At 37.3% G+C, this 18,044-nt stretch overlaps 1 protein-coding gene across 1 annotated transcript in view; it reads left to right on the top strand.

Annotated features, from left to right (window-relative positions):
- Positions 1 to 2,136: 2,136 nt before the first annotated feature.
- The window catches only part of pebp4 (phosphatidylethanolamine binding protein 4), a 62,027-nt gene continuing 46,119 nt past the window's right edge, over positions 2,137 to 18,044 (top strand). The window contains exons 1-3 of the mRNA XM_088008967.1: positions 2,137 to 2,270; positions 4,598 to 4,701; positions 4,877 to 5,009. Coding sequence (XP_087865093.1) covers positions 2,175 to 2,270; positions 4,598 to 4,701; positions 4,877 to 5,009 — 333 coding nt within the window. The 5' untranslated portion in view covers positions 2,137 to 2,174. The remainder of the gene's footprint in view (positions 2,271 to 4,597; positions 4,702 to 4,876; positions 5,010 to 18,044) is intronic.

Consider the following 18,044-nt stretch of genomic DNA (forward strand, 5'->3'; position numbering starts at 1 on the left):
TGGTGTGTTCAGGGTTATGTGCAGTGTTAGATTTACACAACACACTGCATTGCCATGGAGTTCAAATTCAATATAAATTGAACTGGAGACCCTTCTACCACATGCTGGTTCAGGTCCCTACATGATGAGGCAAACTGCAAACAGGACCCCTACAGGCCTTATTAATGCATCTCGTCTGTAAAACTTAGATTAGTAAGATGCATTTATAATAGTTGTTCTGCTGACAAATGCTTCCACCTGAGTTGTTGATCTCTGCAGCTTCTTTGGAGTCATCATTGGTCTCTTTGCTGCTTCTTTGATTAATGCCCTCCTTTCTGTTTGTCAGCCATATCTTGATATATGTGAACTTGTTCCACACTGTTTCCATTTTCAGATTTTGGGGGGAAAAAAAAAAAAAAAAAAAAAAAATATATATATATATATGTGGCGTTAGAGTAACGAGAAGGATATAAATGCATTCAAATTTTGAAAAGCATATTCCATTTTCCTTCCACTTAACAGCCCCTGTTATGTTTGTACCTGCTATGTGGTGGAATGTGAAAGAGGTATGAACACTTTTCATGGCACTGTACATTCAGACCCCCATAAAAAAACAAAACAAAAAAAGAGATGATGAATCTTAATTTACTTAGTAATAAAACCTTGCTTGTATTTACTGCTGACCTTATAAATAAACACCATAGACAGATTGACAAAACAGAAAACTTGATAGCTTTTAAAATGTAAGAGTTAGATAAGAGGTGAGGTTGGCGCTCTAAGTAGCAACTTTATGTAATTTTCAGGTTAGCTAATGCAAATTTAAAATGTTTCTTTGTATTTTTATTAATGCTAACATATCTTAGCACATGTTTCTTGATTGGAAACAATGTAGAGCTGAACTTTTGGTAATTCTGGATGTTGTAAACATTTTCAGTTATATTTAGTAGGTTAACTGCTGGAAGGTCTATAATTTTATATAATTTGCCTTGACAGTGTGACTGCACATTTTCATCGACATGCATTTCATTCCTCAGTGCATTGCATTTCTCAGTGATTCTTCTGTTGATGTTTTGCATCAACAACACCTCATGCCTTAATGTACAGTGTACTGTAGTGTATGGTGATGAATGTAACGTCGTGTAACTGTGGTCACCAACTCGTTCGCTGTTATCTTAAGCGGCCTGGTGCTCCTTGGTGTGTATCTGTAAATGTGCACAACCCATAATTTGGATTTAAAGACTGAAGTTTCATTAGTTACTCGACTTTGAATATTGCAATATTAAAACCAGAAATACAAACCTACTTTAATATCTTTACTCACTAAGGCCAGACTTTGATGACAAATCACCAAATTGTGACACTGACCATGAAATGAATGCAGGGATTTCACATTCATTTCACAGTTTTAAAGTTTCCTTACAAAGCTCCTACCTTTGTGTCTGCGTAGATACAAAATATTAAAAAATATATGGGAAAAGAAATTCAAAATATAAATGTTTGTTCTGGAATTCAAATGTTGCGTACCATAGCTTTTCGCATTAGAGCAATTTTATGCAGTACCTGTTTTGTACTATGCATATAGAAATGCAAACTTGCACTGCTTTGTAGCACAGGTTTTCTTCAAATTGCATTAGGTAAATCAAAATCAGGTAATAAAGAGATCAGATTAGATAAATTACAAAGAGACTGTCAGTCACCGGGGCCCTGTTCTATACGTTTGGGTGCTATATTTCAGCTACAGAAAAGCACAAACCAAAGGGAGCTTTAGGAGCACCAGAAATATGTAGAATATGCTGCACAATCACTACTGCATAGTATTCGAGGCCTTGTTGCGAAACGGTAGAAAGGAAAATTTGAAACATGAACAGAAAAAGAAAAGCTACATATATGAATGTGTTCTCAGTGTTTGAAGTCTGGTTGACATTTTATATGATCTCCAGGTGTGTTTTTTGCTGTCGAGCTGTTTTTATGGTTTAGGTCCTGTAAATCTTTAAGAAGAAGAAGAAGAAGAAGAAGGAAAAAAAAAAGAATCTGTAGCATGTGTTATTGAAAGTGTGTATATAACATTTAAATAAAGAAAAATCTACATGTGCACATGTTCAGTGCGGGCACAGGGCAGTGGTCTGCTTTCTTTTTTTTTTTTTTTTTATCTTTTCATCTTGACATCTGAAACTTGTGCAGCTCCATTCCACATCATGCGCAGAAGCAGCTGCAACTCAACAGCGTCTGTCGTCTCACTCAGAGAGGGGCAAATCTGCGGACAAACACGACAACACAACTTTAAAGTGATGGTAATGCTTATAAACATACTAACATGCTCGTTTTAATCCTAAAGTGTGTATTTTTAGTTGGCTTACTCACTGTTGTTTGCTTCGAAGACACTTCCTACATTTTTCAGCCTCGAAATGTCAGGTGCGACAACAAGCAAGACAAGTGAAGGCTAAACTAAACATGTCCGAATTTAAGCGTTTATAACAAGGACACCCTTTGGTCAGTGAAGCTAATGTTAAAGCGAAAACTTTAGGTCGGTCATGTTCAGTTGAGTTATGACAAGTAATGACATGAAAGCGAAGTGCGTCCTTTTCACAGAAACAGCGCAAAACACCAATAGCATTCAGCGCGCTGTAGGCTGATTTATGCGCGTTTCACTTTGTGTAGATCACATGTGTCAAACTCAAGGCCCGCGGGCCACATGTGGCCCGCCATGCCATTTTATGTGGTCCCCCCAGCATTTTTATAGGCCGATGATCGACTTAAAATACGTTTTGAGCACGAATTGACTACAAACTACATCTCCCACAATGCATTCCGATTGTTACCAGCCAACATTACGGCTTCTCGCCACTAGAGAGCAGCAGAGTCACCTCAAGCTGCTTATTGATTTTCCCAGCGAATAAGACGGAGACATCGACAAGCTAACATCAAAACGTCCAAGAAAAGAAACATCGACTTACAAGTAAGACTGTGAATGAAGATGTGTGTGAGTTGGTGTCAGGGCGGCAGGTCGCGCTAGAATTTTTTGTTATCCGTTATCTTGACCGACAACATATAAAAAAAAAAATAAAAATCGGTCATGTACTATTTTTATCCGTGAAATTACACTCATATTAACATCGGCTATTTAGTCGCATTTTATGTGGTTTAGCTAATATTTACCGTGAATGTAGATCCCATCACAAATTAAGCAGATAAATGTATCTACATCTAAGCGACTTCACTTAAATTAATGTCACTTCACCCGCTGGGGTCTGAACGCACTTCCTCCTGGTTCCCGGTCTACAGAAAAATCCGCCGCGTCCGCAGTGGTTGAGCAGCGCACTGTGCATGTTACAGTCTAATTAACTTTTGCACCGTCATTTATTTCCTCAAGATAAACTACCGGCTCCCCAAATGGATTAAGACAACGTTGCATTCTCTTTAGTTTTCTCTGGTCTGTAATGGAGACTTGAATTTAACGCGCCATTTCAACCAAAGGTTTGTAATGCGCTTCCTAACCAGACGCTCCAAAGCGTCCGGTCCAGAACTCTTCAACACGCTGTCAGGTCCCGGTCAGAAAGACGCATTTAGTTCAGAGTCCATGAGGATTTCAGTTGCCTCTGACACTAAATCTTTGTGTAAAGTCTATAATGTCTGCCCATGTGACTTGTTTTTATTATTTGTTTGCTTACCTTTAAACACTGATTTAAATATTGTAATTTTTAAACTAAGCAGTAATTTTACATCCATGGAAGCTCAAATGTAATATTTAAAATTTCAATACATTAAATCAGTTATTTAACAATATGAGGTGGTGTTTAATGTATTTTTAGCATTGTATTTTTATACATTAATGCTAGGGCTGTTTTCCATTGCTACCATCTGCAACTTTAGATGCATTCCTTCTCTAACACACCTGGACCATTGACTCATTATAAGCCTCTACAGAACTGAATGAGGGAAGTCAACCTTTTGTCTGGGGTGTGTTTTAGCAGGGATGCACTCCTGATTTGTACCGTCAATGTGGCCCGTTGAGGGTGGCCAATATGCTGAAGTGGCCCTCGGTGAAATTGAGTTTGACACCCCTGATCTAGAAGGAACATGAAGCGCTTTATGCATGTTTATTGTGTTGTTGATAAAGTTATGGTCTTCGGGGTTAAGAAGAGCACTTTCAATTATAAAGAGAATCGAATTGGAAGCCCAGAAATGCAAAACATTACTATATATTACACACACTTCATTAGGTACAGCTATCCAATTGATATCACAATCACATGGCAGCGACAAATGTATGCATTTCGGTAGCTAGCGTCGGGGAGGACGACTTGCTTAAGTTCAAAACGAACATCAAAATAGGGAAGCAAAGATCTTAAAGTGACATTAAAGTGGCATTGTTGCCAAATGGGCTAGACTTAGTATTTCAGAAACTGCTGAGGTACTTGGGTTTTTTATTTTTTTTATCCACAAAAATCACTTACTTACAGAGGATGGTGTAAAAAGAGAAAATATCCAGTAAGAGGCAGTTGTGTATGTGGCATGCTGAAGTCAAAGGTCAGAGGAGCAGACAAGATGAATAATATAAGCAACATTAATTTGAGTGAATAATTTTGTTGCAGTTTTACAAATTTATGTTTTTCTGTAGGCTTTGCTCGCCTTGCTTTTGGGGTTATTTGTCTTCGCCTTGGAACCAGTCGAGGCAGAGACAACACAAAGCACCCTAGATCCTCTGGATGCTTCTTTTTGTCAGTAAGTACCATCAGATGCCTCCATGAACTCTGAAATTACCATGATGCTTTTGCTAAATACTGTTTCATTTTTATTTTTGTTCATGTAGTAAATTGTATTTTGTCAATATGTGGCTGACAAGAAACCAAATGTCTTTCTATGAATCTCCCTTTTTTTGCACATTTCATCGAAAAAGTGGTGGGCTGGAAGTAATCTATCCAGAACTGGACATTGACAAATGCCTTATGATTCCAAAGAACAACAAATTGAGAGAGAAAATCGGCACCGTTTGGAAAGCCCCGCAGATCTACTTCTCTGGAGCAGAGAAGGTAAGGATTGTGTGAGTTTCCTAACAGGTTTGAAGAGCATCAAGAGTTACTAAATTACCCTGGAAGACCTGGGACAGTGGTAGCTTGGGATTGAAAAACCGAACTAAATATAAATTTGTGAAAGATGCTTAAAAAGAGTTTTGTGAGGTTGAAAATTGGAAAAATGATCACAAAGGTACGCTGCTGATTTTGCGTAACAGATGCATGTATTTGGGCTCAGTTTGCTTTAAAAATAAGCTTTGTTTACCCAAAATGGCAATGACATCAATTATGATCACTTCATGTGTTTCTAGAAGGACATTTTCACAGCCACAGAACATCAAGCATAATGGGGATATTTATTCCAGATCGTAGACAGAGACCAGATCCTGAGGACTCTGGTGGAAATCCCTGGTCTGACACCTGAATGAGGTGGTTGAAATACATCTCATTCATGACATTAAGTGTATTTGTAGGACATGGGACAATGTCCTACAAAGTTTTGCTTACCATCTAATTGCTAGATTCAGGTGTGTTAACAAAAGTTGGAGAAAAGCAGCCCTCAAGGACAGGAATTGGAGACTTCTGATTAGGAGTAATTTCTGTCAGACACTAGGTTTCCTTAGATGGATTAAAAAATAAATTACCAATTTGAACAATGAACTTAAATGCATTGTATATGCAGAAACAGATTTCCATTCTGTCTGATTGGATTAAATTAAGGTATTTAGTATATGAATGGGATGATTTTTGCAACGTGCATTGAGACGACCTTTGTTGTGAATTAGTGTGATTGAAACTTGATTGAAATTGAAACTTGCATTTAACGTGCAACGTTTGATCACATTTGCAATTATATGTTTTAACCACTAGAGTGCAGCAATACATCAAATAAACAGCATCTACCTCAGCCTCAGATCTACTGCTGGTAACCAAGTAAAAATATAAATAATAAAAAAAACCGTTTCCAATTACTTCCTAAACTGTAGACATGAAATAACATGTGCATCATTTTAAAATTTCAACCAGTCTTCCTGTTTGAACAGCTGATGTTGTACAACCTGCTGCACCATGCTCTTCTTGTTGACTGAGTATTGAACTGAATTAACCAGTGTTGACAGAAGGTGGCACTAGCAACTCTTTTTCAAGCTTCCCCTGAACCTTGCGAGTTGAACAAAGGTTACATTGCACACTTGTAGTTTCTGCAGTGAAAAATGTCATGTAATAGAGTTTAATGTTAGTTATTTACTTTAATAGGAATAATTTTATAATTGCAAAGTTAGATAAAAAAACAATATTGGTTCCCGCTAATGTTTAAATTTTTAAACGGAAGTACAGACGATAGATAATACCTCTGCTTGTGTTTGTGAATCTTGTTTTGACATAGCTGCCTTAGCAGGTTTGGCAAGTTTAGGAGTTGTTTCTCCAAGCTACTTTTACGTAGCTTGAAGAAAACATCTTGCTTCAACTAAAACTAATTAATGTGTTAGAATTAGGATCAGATTAATGTGTAATTTTCTCAGTCCAGAGATGACATAAAAGAAAGTCGCAGTGCTATCTGCTGATTTTGTTTGTATTAAAAAACACTGAATTAACCATTCGTGCAGCTTATTTATTAAAAACAATTTCATGGGTGGACATGCACTCATGACATATATTCTTAGAAGTTTGGTAAACTATATTTAGTACATTCATTTGATACTTATTTATTTTTTCAGTTTTAGCATTTCTTCTGCTGAGCCTCGTTTTGTGTCCGCTGACTAATAGAGACACTTCTACGTTAACTGAAAGCATGCAGAAAATCCCACATCCCTCAAGTGGGAAAACTTCAATTGGAAGCCATTACGATTTAGGAGCTAGTTTTATGAATTCCAGAGCTAAGCAGTCTGGTCCGAACATGATCTATTGCCCTTCTCCTGCCCAAACTCCATTTGATCTATGGTCGTATTATCTATAATGCTGTCTTACAGGATTCTTTTTTAGAGCCAGAAACAGTGTCAGACAGCAAAACAGATTACATGTTAGATTTAATCAATACAAACTTTATTTACTGGCCTTTGAAATGTGATTCTCCATTTTCCCTGACACTCATGTAAAGGCGCACTATCTGAAGGTTTGGGTTGTTATTGGTCTTCTTGTCCGCCGCACTTCTCGTCCACACAACATGCTGTTGGTTTCTCTCTGCCACTTAGACCTCGTACCCGGTAGCAGGATTCCAGAATAGTGGCCGCTTAAATCCGCCCACTGTAACACCCACTTCATTACTGGGACAGGATGCGTGCCTGCTGAGTAATTGTAATAAAACACAGTGGGCAGCAGTCCCATAAAACTGCCTCTAAATATGGACATATGACCAAAAGCAAAGGGTTGCAGAAGCTGCACATCTCCGAATCCAAACTTCACAACTGATGCTCAGCGCAAGCACTTCTGTTTTAGAAGCCTGGTTTGAGCTTATGTAGCTCTTGTTTTTTTCCCCTCAAACGCCTCAAAATTATCTACAGTGCAATGTGAGTGGGATACAACTTGGCTGATGAGACCAAACTACATAAGAATATGGCTTGATTACAGTTTCATAAGCAAAGGTACAATGTGTTAATAAATGGTGGGGACATGCTTGGGATTCGCTGCTAAGAGCTGAGAACATCTAATTTACTTTGATAGTTTAGTAGTTATGGATTTGATTAGTTTAGTTTCATCTTTCTTTAAGAAAACTTATAATTTTTTTTATTTTGGGTGTTTTTTCAACAACCGATTTTCAGGTTGCTGTGTTGCGAGGTCTGACCTACAGATTCTGATTTAGATTAATTCAGTCATATTTTACCAAGCACTATTTCTTATTTCTCATTAAGAGAACCCATGTGCTGCAGGTTCTTTCATAGAGCTAGCAGTTTTGAATCCAGCAGAAAATGAAGGGACTGCAAGATCCCCATTTCTTCTTTTCTTATTTGGATTTTTAATAAACTCCCAGAAGTGCATCAGATAACTTGCTGTCGTTTGATCTGTTCATAAACTGAAAGTTGTAGCAGTTCTTAGCTTGATGCATTTAATGAACGGAAGACAAAAATCTAATTCTCTTTTTTTGACTTGCCGATAACTCACCAGTTCTAATCCCATAAAAATTTGCCAATTAAAATCTTGTCCCGATTGACATTGTCACTCTTATATAGTGCTGTCAAAGAAAAACCTATTTGTGATTAGAAATATTCCTTACTCTTTTAGATTCAACATTTTCCATGTTTTACTATGATTTTTTTTCCACCTCTATCTCATATTTTTTCATCCTTAGTTCCTTTTTGGATATTTAGATTCACTAGAGAAAATAGACATGAGAGTTCATCATGTAACTAGAGGCTCTTTGGAGAGCAATCAAAGTTGGCTTGTGGACAGAAAAATCTTTAAAATAAAGTCGGGCTGCTGAAAAGAGAAAACGAAACATGAAAGCAAAAAGCTCTTTATAGGAAGTAACAAAAAAAAAACATGTTTGTCGATGTCATTCGGATGCCTATGTATTAAGTTCTGTGTTAAATGATTGCTTCTGCAATAAGACGAAAACTATAAAATCCCTGATTGAATTTATTTGAGGTAAAATATATCACTCATTTACATTACAGGTTTAAACCATTTCTGTAGCCATTGCTTGCATGTATAACTTGATTAAATTGTCCTAGAGGTCTAGCTGCAAGCATTGGTTCATGTATTTCACAGCTATGAGTTTAGAGTAATATTAAGTAGGTATCCAGAATGACTTATTTCATTTTAAGTGTGTGCTTTTTCATTTATGTCGTTTGTGTAAATAACACAGACCGCAATCCACCTACCTTTGCCAGATACCTCAAAATTAGAGACGTCTTAGGAGAGTTTTTTTCTTTTTCTGAGGAAGGACTGTAGCCACGGGGCAAATTCTTAGACATGGGGGATTTCAAAGCCTTGTTTTTGGGTAGACACTTTATGCATCTGGTGGATGGAATGAGGGTTTAAACCATTACTGCGATTAGAGCTGCGTCTCTATGATCTCTTGAGCTTGCTTACTGCTGTTAATAGCTGTTTCCTGTCTATTTCCTTCCATCTTTTTCACTTTCTCTCTATTTCTCTCTCTCTCTCTCCGTGAATGATTTTTATGCTTTGCTAAAACATGTGGGGGCGTTGAGAGAGGATTTAAATGCAACGATCCCCCTCCTCTTTTTTTTTTTTTTTTGGTGAATCTTAGTGCTCTTCTCTGCAAGCCTCTGATGACGACAGGGCAGCTTTAAGCCTGGCAGTGCCCACGGCAGGCTGCCGTCTCAGCGCTGCCCACTCTCCTCTGTGTTGGCATGCCGGAGAAAGCGAGGGTGGGGTTCCTCTCTAACAGACCCTGTCATACCCAGGAAAGCCTACATGTCCACCCATGCAGGATTCCTGACAGGTTCCTCTTGTCAGGGATGTTGGAGCAATCAGGAAAAGGGTTTCATTTCTAGCAGGTGGTAGCCCTCAATCAGCCCAGAGTCGATTTGTCTCTGAAGGGCCTCCGTTCACACCTTTTTGTGCCACCTTGGGTCAAAGAGTAAAAATATTTTCTATAATATCTAATTGCACATTCAGTGTCATCAAGTGGGTGTTTTTGGCTCTGATGGATTAAAGAGGCATGTTTGGCGGGAATTCAGAGTGTTTTTTTTGTTTTTTGTTTTTTTCCCTTAGCTAATGTTGCCCCTTTGTCACTGTAACAGTGTTAAGCTGACCCGTATCCTGCTCCGTTCAATCCTGGCCCTGTTGCTCTTTAATGCATGTGATTTATGGAAGCTTCTGAAGAGGAAAGAATTACAACCTCCTGCTACCAGGAGCACTGGCTTGATTAAACATGTTCATCGCTATGAAGCAATAAACCTCCACCTTATTCTCAGACAGGAAAACAATTATTTGCCTCTTGCAAAGCCTCCGAGTGACGCACAGAGGCTCTCACTTAGTCTGTCACAGATCCGATAAAAAAATATATATATATGTGCAAGCGTTTTTTTTTTATTTATAGCCAGCATTTTGAACATTCTTATTTTTCTCACCTTTTTCATGCTTTCTCCTTTTTTTTTTCTTTTTAACCATACTAATGCATATGTGTCTTCTACAGTCACAATATATTTTATTCGGTGAGTTGGCATAATATTCTTTCTTCTTACCTTTTGACCCTAGAATGTAGACAGCTACACTTTCACTTTGTGCAATTGTTGGCAAAATTTAAAAAAAAAAAACAAAAAAAAACAATTTAATATACATTTGAAACATTTTGTATGAATGGGAGGATAAAGTGGAAAGGCTCAAGGAATGCTTTCTAAATCGCACTAGTTAGTTTGATAACACTATGGGCATTAAAGATTGTGCACTTGCATATTTATTGTTTAGCCTGATGCATTAAAACTGTTGAACTAAGCTGCTGCCATGCTCCCATTTTGTCTAGAAAAAGGGTTTAAAGTGAATACTTACCACTACATCAAGAGAGAGTAAAATACATGGGTCATTATTTCAGTTTTCTTATTACTTTTCTTACTCTATCTATAACCTCACGATCTGGGGAATAATAGACAATTCCCTGAAAATAGATTAGCTAGTAGCATTAGCCACACTGTGATTCTTCATCAGTGCAGACAGAGCGTCCGCATATCATAGAATGATAATACTGTTATCGGTTCATTTCTTGAGCGCTACTTGTGTTAATTTCAGAGCCGTGGCACTTATGTGCAGTAAATATGGCAGCTTTGAGTTACTAAGTCTTTTCCATGTCATTGTTTGACATATCTAAAACTCAGATTCAAATTGATCAAACTGTGAATGCTGCTGTGTCAGATGTGTAGAAAGATGGGAGTGTTATTCACAAAAATCTGTATGTTTTTTCATTACTCATACACCAATTAATTACAAAGAAGTCAATTTTTTCTGGCATTTATTAGTCATTTATTACAAAAGCAATATTTTTGTGAAAGAAGCAATTCAATGGATGACAATCATACCATTCATCAATATGATTAAATCTACTTCCATGTGGAATTATAGACATGACGGTTCCTTTAATGAAAATATCGCTGTAAGCTGTGCTTCATGATTATTATTCAGTATCCACGCAGACTCTCTCTTATCAGTTCATATACATTGACTGCATGAACTGTTTAAACAGAGATTCATAATCTGCATGAGAAGTGCTGCTCTGGATACTTAGACAAACACACAAGATTAAATTTCTATTTATATGAGCTACAGCATTCTTTGGTTTGGCAGAGAATCGCTGTGAGATCTGGAGATGACTCTGTCGTACTTTGGCACAGCAAGAAGCCTGCACCTTTTCTTTAATGTTTTCAGCTTGGAGAAATAGAAGTTTGCATTCAACTTTAAGGATTTTTTTTTTTTTGGTTTACCATCAATTTGACAACTATGTTATCTTCAGACTGTAAAACCTTAAATGCAAGATTTTCTACATTCACAGTGCCGTTGATAAACCATTTCTCTTGAACGTTTTCACAAAAATGTCAGTAAAAATTTCTACATTTCCACTCAACCCACGAGTTAACACTTTGTAGAGTCACCTTTCACTGCACTTCTTAACTGTCTTTCGGTGTACATCTCTAGCAGTTCTGTAACTCTACACTGACATGTTTGCCTGTTTTTCTTTGGACAGTTGTCAAAGTATAGTCAGAAAGAATGGACAGCAACGGTGGACATCAATTTTCTAGTCATATTTTTACTTTATATCTCTTGGTCTGTTTTAGTCATCCTGGATGGCCAACCTGCATCACACTCCCTCGTTTATTTCAGCCTCTAAGACGTTTAGTTGCACAACGTCCTGCTTTTAGATAAACTCATCTGCCCCATCAAATCTGAGCCGTTTTTCAGCATGATGCTGTCACCAATATGTTTCACACATATGCTCTATTCTTGCTTAATTTGTATATTAAGCAGCATCAGAAGGCCCATGGTGGTTTGATTTTTTTTTTTTTCTTTTTAAGAGTGAATGAGGTTGTTATTTTCATTTGTAAAACTTGTTGAGGAAGCGGGTGAGCGGGGTAGTTAGTCCTCGCAAAGATTGGAGCATGATAATCACAATTAAATAAATCGATAATTGTGACAGAACAAAGAAGAGGTTTGGAGTTGATTGATACATGGACAGATGAGATTCACCGAGTTAACCCAGTGCGGCCCTCTACCACCATTAACTTGTTGTGTTTTAAAATAATAAAACGTGTTTATTAACGCTTTGGTGCAAAAAACTGATTGAAAATCTATTTATTTACTGCATGTTTATGTCTGTTAAGGCTCAGATGGAACGGCACTGAAAGCAGCCCTTTAAACCATTCAGACTATGAACACAACAGAGACGCAATCAAAACTGTCAGATGACTTATTACCCCACGATAACTCAGAAATAGTCCAAATAGTTTAGATGTATTTTTATTTCTTTCCTACTTACGGAAAGTTTATGTTTATATCATAGGTTTGTTGTGCCTTTCTGTACTAAAGAAAAAGATATAAAACGTCAGATATTTCACAACGAGATATTAACATTCATGGAAAAACCTTACATAAGCTTGTATTAAAGCAGAAATTATGGTGGCTACCGTAAGAAAGGCTTACAGTATTCAATTATGCCGCATGAACTGATCAGTACATTATTGCGAGTGAACGCAAAAGTTTTGCAAGGGAACGCAAAAGAAAAACAAATTCCCCATGTCCCCTGGAGGGCTCCCCAACTTATGTACTTTGATATTTATGCCTGCATTTTTGTTTATGGATGATTCATTACTGGTTTAACGTTTGTATTTGAAGAGTATTTTTAACAATACCCTGTTTGAGTCTGAGTTTCACTGGTAGGTTGTATTGGACTTCATAGCTATACAAAAAATTAATTTCAGTAGTTTTAAAGAGGTAAAATTCAACTTTGTCTCATCCAAAAAACACCTTATTTTAGAATCAAAACTGAAACTCAGAAGTGCTTCTACATAAAATAACGTTTTTTGTTTTCTTTTAATTGTTGAGGTTTCATTTGTCCTGAATGGGGATCAAACTCTGCTGAAGTTTACTGACAGGATTACTGAGGCACTCATGCTGAACGCTGAGGTAACTGACTTTGTTGTCAGTTTCTTTTGCTTTAAAACTAAGTAATCTCAAAGTTATAAGTGATCAAGTGAAGTTTTCTTAAGAACCAGATGCTTGGCTTAGTGGCATTTTACCCAAAATGTTTTGTGCTCCTCATTTGTGGTCCGGCACAGGGTTTAGTTCCAGTTTTGTCCCAATCCTCTGATTCACCTTCTCTAAGAACAGCTTCAGGGCTTCTCATAATGCTTAGCTCTCTATAATGCCATCCCCCTTCATCTTTATTGTCTTAACTCTGCATGAAGAGACAGAGTTTAAGAAAGAAAAAACAGGTTATTGCGTGTTTTAGTGTGAAAGTAAAGCACATTTTAAATGACTTTAAATGTAGACCCTGTTGAGTTTGTTTTTTTTGTTTTGTTTTGTTTTTTTGAGTACGTTTTTCACCTTGCATGTAAAAGCTTATTCCCTTTTCAGTTAGCATTATTCTTGTTTTATTATGTTTGACAAATATATTCATATTGATATTAAGAGGCAGCTTATGGGAGAAGAGATCAGCTCTATTGATGTGTTAATTGATCTGAGGGCAAGATAAAGCTCCTTCCTGTATTAGTTTCCTGATGCTGTAGTTTTGGAAATACCAAAAATGGTATGCAAATTATTTTTTAATCCCCTTACACTATTTGTTTCATTTCGCCCTGACGTTTCACACTCAATTTCTTGCACAGTAGGCTGACAGGCGGACACCCTCAGATTGCAAATTTTTAGATTAAAGAAATGGGGTCCTCATTTGAAGCTTCTCTTCCTTCGAATGCTCGACATTTGATACCTCAAAGTTTTGTTTCTTTTTTTCTTTGAAGCCTGGTTGATAATACACAAACAGAAGATTAACAGCAAGGGAAAAACATTGACCTGTACAGTTAAAGCTATAACATAAGCTAAAGCAGGATAAGACAGCTGAGTCTAAGCTGAGAGAGGAGATGAAATTGTGACCAGTGTTTTATGCTTTTTTTTTTTATTCTAGTTTTGTTGTCCCAAAGGTTGGTGTTTGAAATAATAAGGAAGAGGTGGGATGGTCTTAGATTCAAGAAGCTTAAAATGCAAAATCTCAAATAAGCCCAATTTTTTTGAGCCAATCACGTTGCGTTTTGGTGGGTTTGTGTTGATTGTCTCAACTGACTCACACGCCGCCCCTCCCCAAATAAAAACACTGGAGATTTACGTTGCTTTTCAAAAAATGTATCTAGACATTTATCCAGCTTAATCTTCTTAACATATTAAAGTGATTTGCTTCACCCTGAAGTGGCTGAACTTGAGCGCTCAACGCCCCTCATGGCACTAAGACCTGAGAGGCATTGTGGACACCTTCGGCTCGTGAATACGGAAAAGGTGGGCTTCAGTCAACCTGCTACTTAGCTGTGGAGCTATTGCTGTCCTCCCTGTGTGTCCATTTTACTTTTTTTTTGTTCTGTTATTAGTCCAACTGTTGCACTCAGTCAGGGTTCTTAGGCACATGGCTGTGCCAGCGCTGCCCACACTGTGGTGTGGAGGTTTGGAGCTCTCAGCTTTTGAGCTGAACTGAAAGAGCTCTCTCTCCGAGTAGGTGTTGGTATGATGCTTTGTTTCTTTCTGTGAATGTCATGAAAGGTATGGATAATGAGAAAACTGAAGCACAGTGATGGCGTGATTTATCTGGGTGCCAACTTTGTGCTCGACTTCAGAATTTGGCATTTTCAGATAGACGATGCGCTTAACCTTTTCCTCGGTCCTGATCTGAGAATCAGTTGTGACAGCTACAGTGTGGTTTTATTTAAAACATCATTTCGCAAGCCGGGGAGCTAAAAGGTCCTGGTCAAACTTGAGTGCTGCAAATGTCCCTATTTGGCATTATGCTCTGTGAATTTACCCCGGGGCATTAGTTTTGCCTGGTTTCATCAGCAGAGCTGTAGATTTACAGATGGAGACATTCATTGTAGCTGCTGTTGGTCACCATTTATAATCATTAATGGTAGTTAGTTTAACATCTGTCAATTTACTTTAGAGCTGATGGCTTCATGCACTATGTGGTGGAACCAGAGGCATACAGAACCTTACAGAACCATTTGACCTCTTTCACATTTTGTCATTTTACAGCCTCAAAACATAATGTATTTTTTCAGGATTGAATAAGAACAACCAACAGAAACTACAATATTATTGTAAAATGGTTTTCAACATTAAGAATACAAATCTTAAAAGTATGGAGTGCATTTGTATTTAAGTCAAGTCATGTTTATTTGTGTAACACATTTCAGTGATGAGTGACTTGCATAAAAACATAACAAAATTAAGAAAAACTAACTAAAAATAAGGGGAAGTAATAAGTTTGTAACTCGGACTATAATGGTAGCTCTTCCACAGTCTGTGTCCTTTAATCACTTTGACCAGGGCAGTCTCAGCACTGTGGTGAGCAAGGAAACCAGACCAAAAGATGTTGCAGCGGCTTTTTCAGTAATGTTGCTGATGAATGGAAGGAGGGAGATTGTGTAGTTCTGCAGAAGTGATTGGTCCAGATTGTTTTTGTTTTTTATCAGTGTTTGATAACTGCTGTTTTTAAAAGCTGAGGCACCGGATAAGAAGGATGAGTTCACTATTTGAATCAGATCATAAGGAGAGACTGTACTCCTCCCACACGGTAACAGCGATTAGCAATGACCTGGTGGAAACGCGCATCAGCTGAGCTTAATATACAAATTACTTCTCTACAGCTCCTCCAGAGTTACCAATGGCCTCTTTACTGCTTCTATGAATAATGCACTCTTTGCCCAGTCTGTCAGACAGCAAACCCTAGTTAGATTTGCAGTTGTACCATATTCTCTCCTTATTTTGAGATGATGGATCACACAGTGATCAATGAGATGAATAAACTTTACACTTTTCAAATTAGTGTTTGCTAAAATATTTCAAAACAATATATTCCTTCTTTTCACAATTTTACAGTACATTGTTTTTGTCTATCCCATAAAATCCCAGTGAAATACATAGAAGTTAATGGATGTAACATGAAAAAATGTGACTTATAAAAAACATGGTTGTGGATACATACGAATATAAATGTGAGCCACTTGAATTTATTTTTTACAGATAAACATAGCTAACTTCTAGAAATTATCTTTTTGTAGATCAAATTTTCTATCAATCCTCCTATTGTGGTTCCTAAACTGTGATATTGCAAGGGTTTCCCCCAGAAAACCTGCTAAGCCTGATGGTTGGGCATTAGGCCAGTCATTCATCCCGCGGCCCATCAGGTTTTTCAGTTAAAAAATGTTTAAAGTTGACAGGAAATTTGAAAATATCACTTGATAATTATGTGTTATTAAAATATTGGAAGATTAATACTTGAACGACAACTATAAAGTCTTAAAAAATGCAAACATTTTAAAGAATCTTAAAAAAATAAGTAATGCTTAGCCTGGTGGGGGTACAAGTAAAGCCTGGCAACCCGCCAGGCTTATAATACACTGGGGGAAACCCTGTATTGTATATTTTATTGCACAATGCTCCTGTTTTTATCCGTTTAGTTTTTCTATTACCACATGAAACAGTGTGCTTTATCTGGCTCACCTCCAGCTTTATTTATTTATTTATTTTTTACATTACATGTGGCCACATAACCAGGTGTGAATCTCACACATTTGAAATGTTTACAGATAATGAGTGCTCACACCTGTTTGGAGAAAAAATACTTGGTTTTCTTCATATGGTTAGTGATTAAATGTCAATGCACTAAAGAAAGTAATTAAATTAATTGTCTCAAGTAAGGATCTCTGTTAACATCCAGTCAACACATAGTAATTTACTGTGTTGCATTTAAAATGGGAAAATGGATCATTTCATTTGTCTGCATTTTGCGTGCACTGCTGCACATTTTATAACCATGTACCGTTCCTGTTAGTTCACATCATAAAATGATGTGTAAGTGTTCTGCGCTCTCTTCTCTTACACAAACTGGCAGCTATTTGACCCCTTGTTACTGGGACTGAATGTCTGACAGGTGTGATAATCATACGCGAAGGGAGTCCATACAAAATGCTGTTGAACCCAGCAGAACTCCACGCAGTCGAGCACTTCAAACAAACTACGAGTGGTTGCTGCTTTTTATACCACACAGAATAGAAGAAATTGATTGGAACTGGGAGGCTTAGCTTTGGGTTTCCTGAAACAATTTTTTTTTTCGTCAACAACTAGAGCTTAAATTTAGATCTCCCCCCCCTCGTTTTTGTATTTCTTATTTTTTTTATGTTTTTATTTGTTTGTCCAAATCCTATTGAGTGGTGCTCCAGGTTTTTCCTTGAGTAAATAGTTGATATTATTGTGAGGTTGGAGAAAGGACTTTTTTTTTTTCTTGTGCACAGGAATGTAGATCCCCCCCCTCCCACCCCATGAAATCCTAATTGTGCCTCGGAGGGCTGGTAGGGTATCTGTGCTCAGCTCTGCTCAACAGGATTTGTGTCTGTGTATGTTAGAGTATGTCTCTTAGCTTGAATACGGATATAACCCTTTCATCGCACAAGCTGCTGATTTTTCATATTTGCCAATAGGCTGATCCCGTGCATCTTTATGTGGAACACATTGGAAGTTTTTTTTTTTTTTTTTTTTTTTTTCTCCTTGAAATATTTGATATTTCTTCAGATTTAATAGAGAGTTGTCAGAAGGATGAGCCATATTTGAAAAATCTATCTCGCTAGACCAAGTTTAATCGATATTAAGTGATCAGATGGAGAATTTATAACGGGTCAAACCAGCATCTGTCCTTTCTCCTACTTGAATTATTGCTGTACATTCATCTATGCAAATCCAGTATAAGATCCTTTCTGGCTTCTGGCTGCAGCCGCGTTGCCTCTGGCTTTGATCTGCACGAGTTATCCAGGTTGTTTGACCAAAAAAAGAAAAAAAAAAAAGAATTGCAACAACATCTATATGGAGATTATTTCTGTAGTCATTAATTGCTACTTGAAAAGGGATTGAGGA

The sequence above is a fragment of the Poecilia mexicana genome, unplaced genomic scaffold (genome assembly GCF_051168715.1).
Source record: "Poecilia mexicana isolate PSO_F unplaced genomic scaffold, ASM5116871v1 scaffold_9, whole genome shotgun sequence".
In the NCBI taxonomy this organism is placed as follows: Eukaryota; Metazoa; Chordata; class Actinopteri; order Cyprinodontiformes; family Poeciliidae; genus Poecilia; species Poecilia mexicana.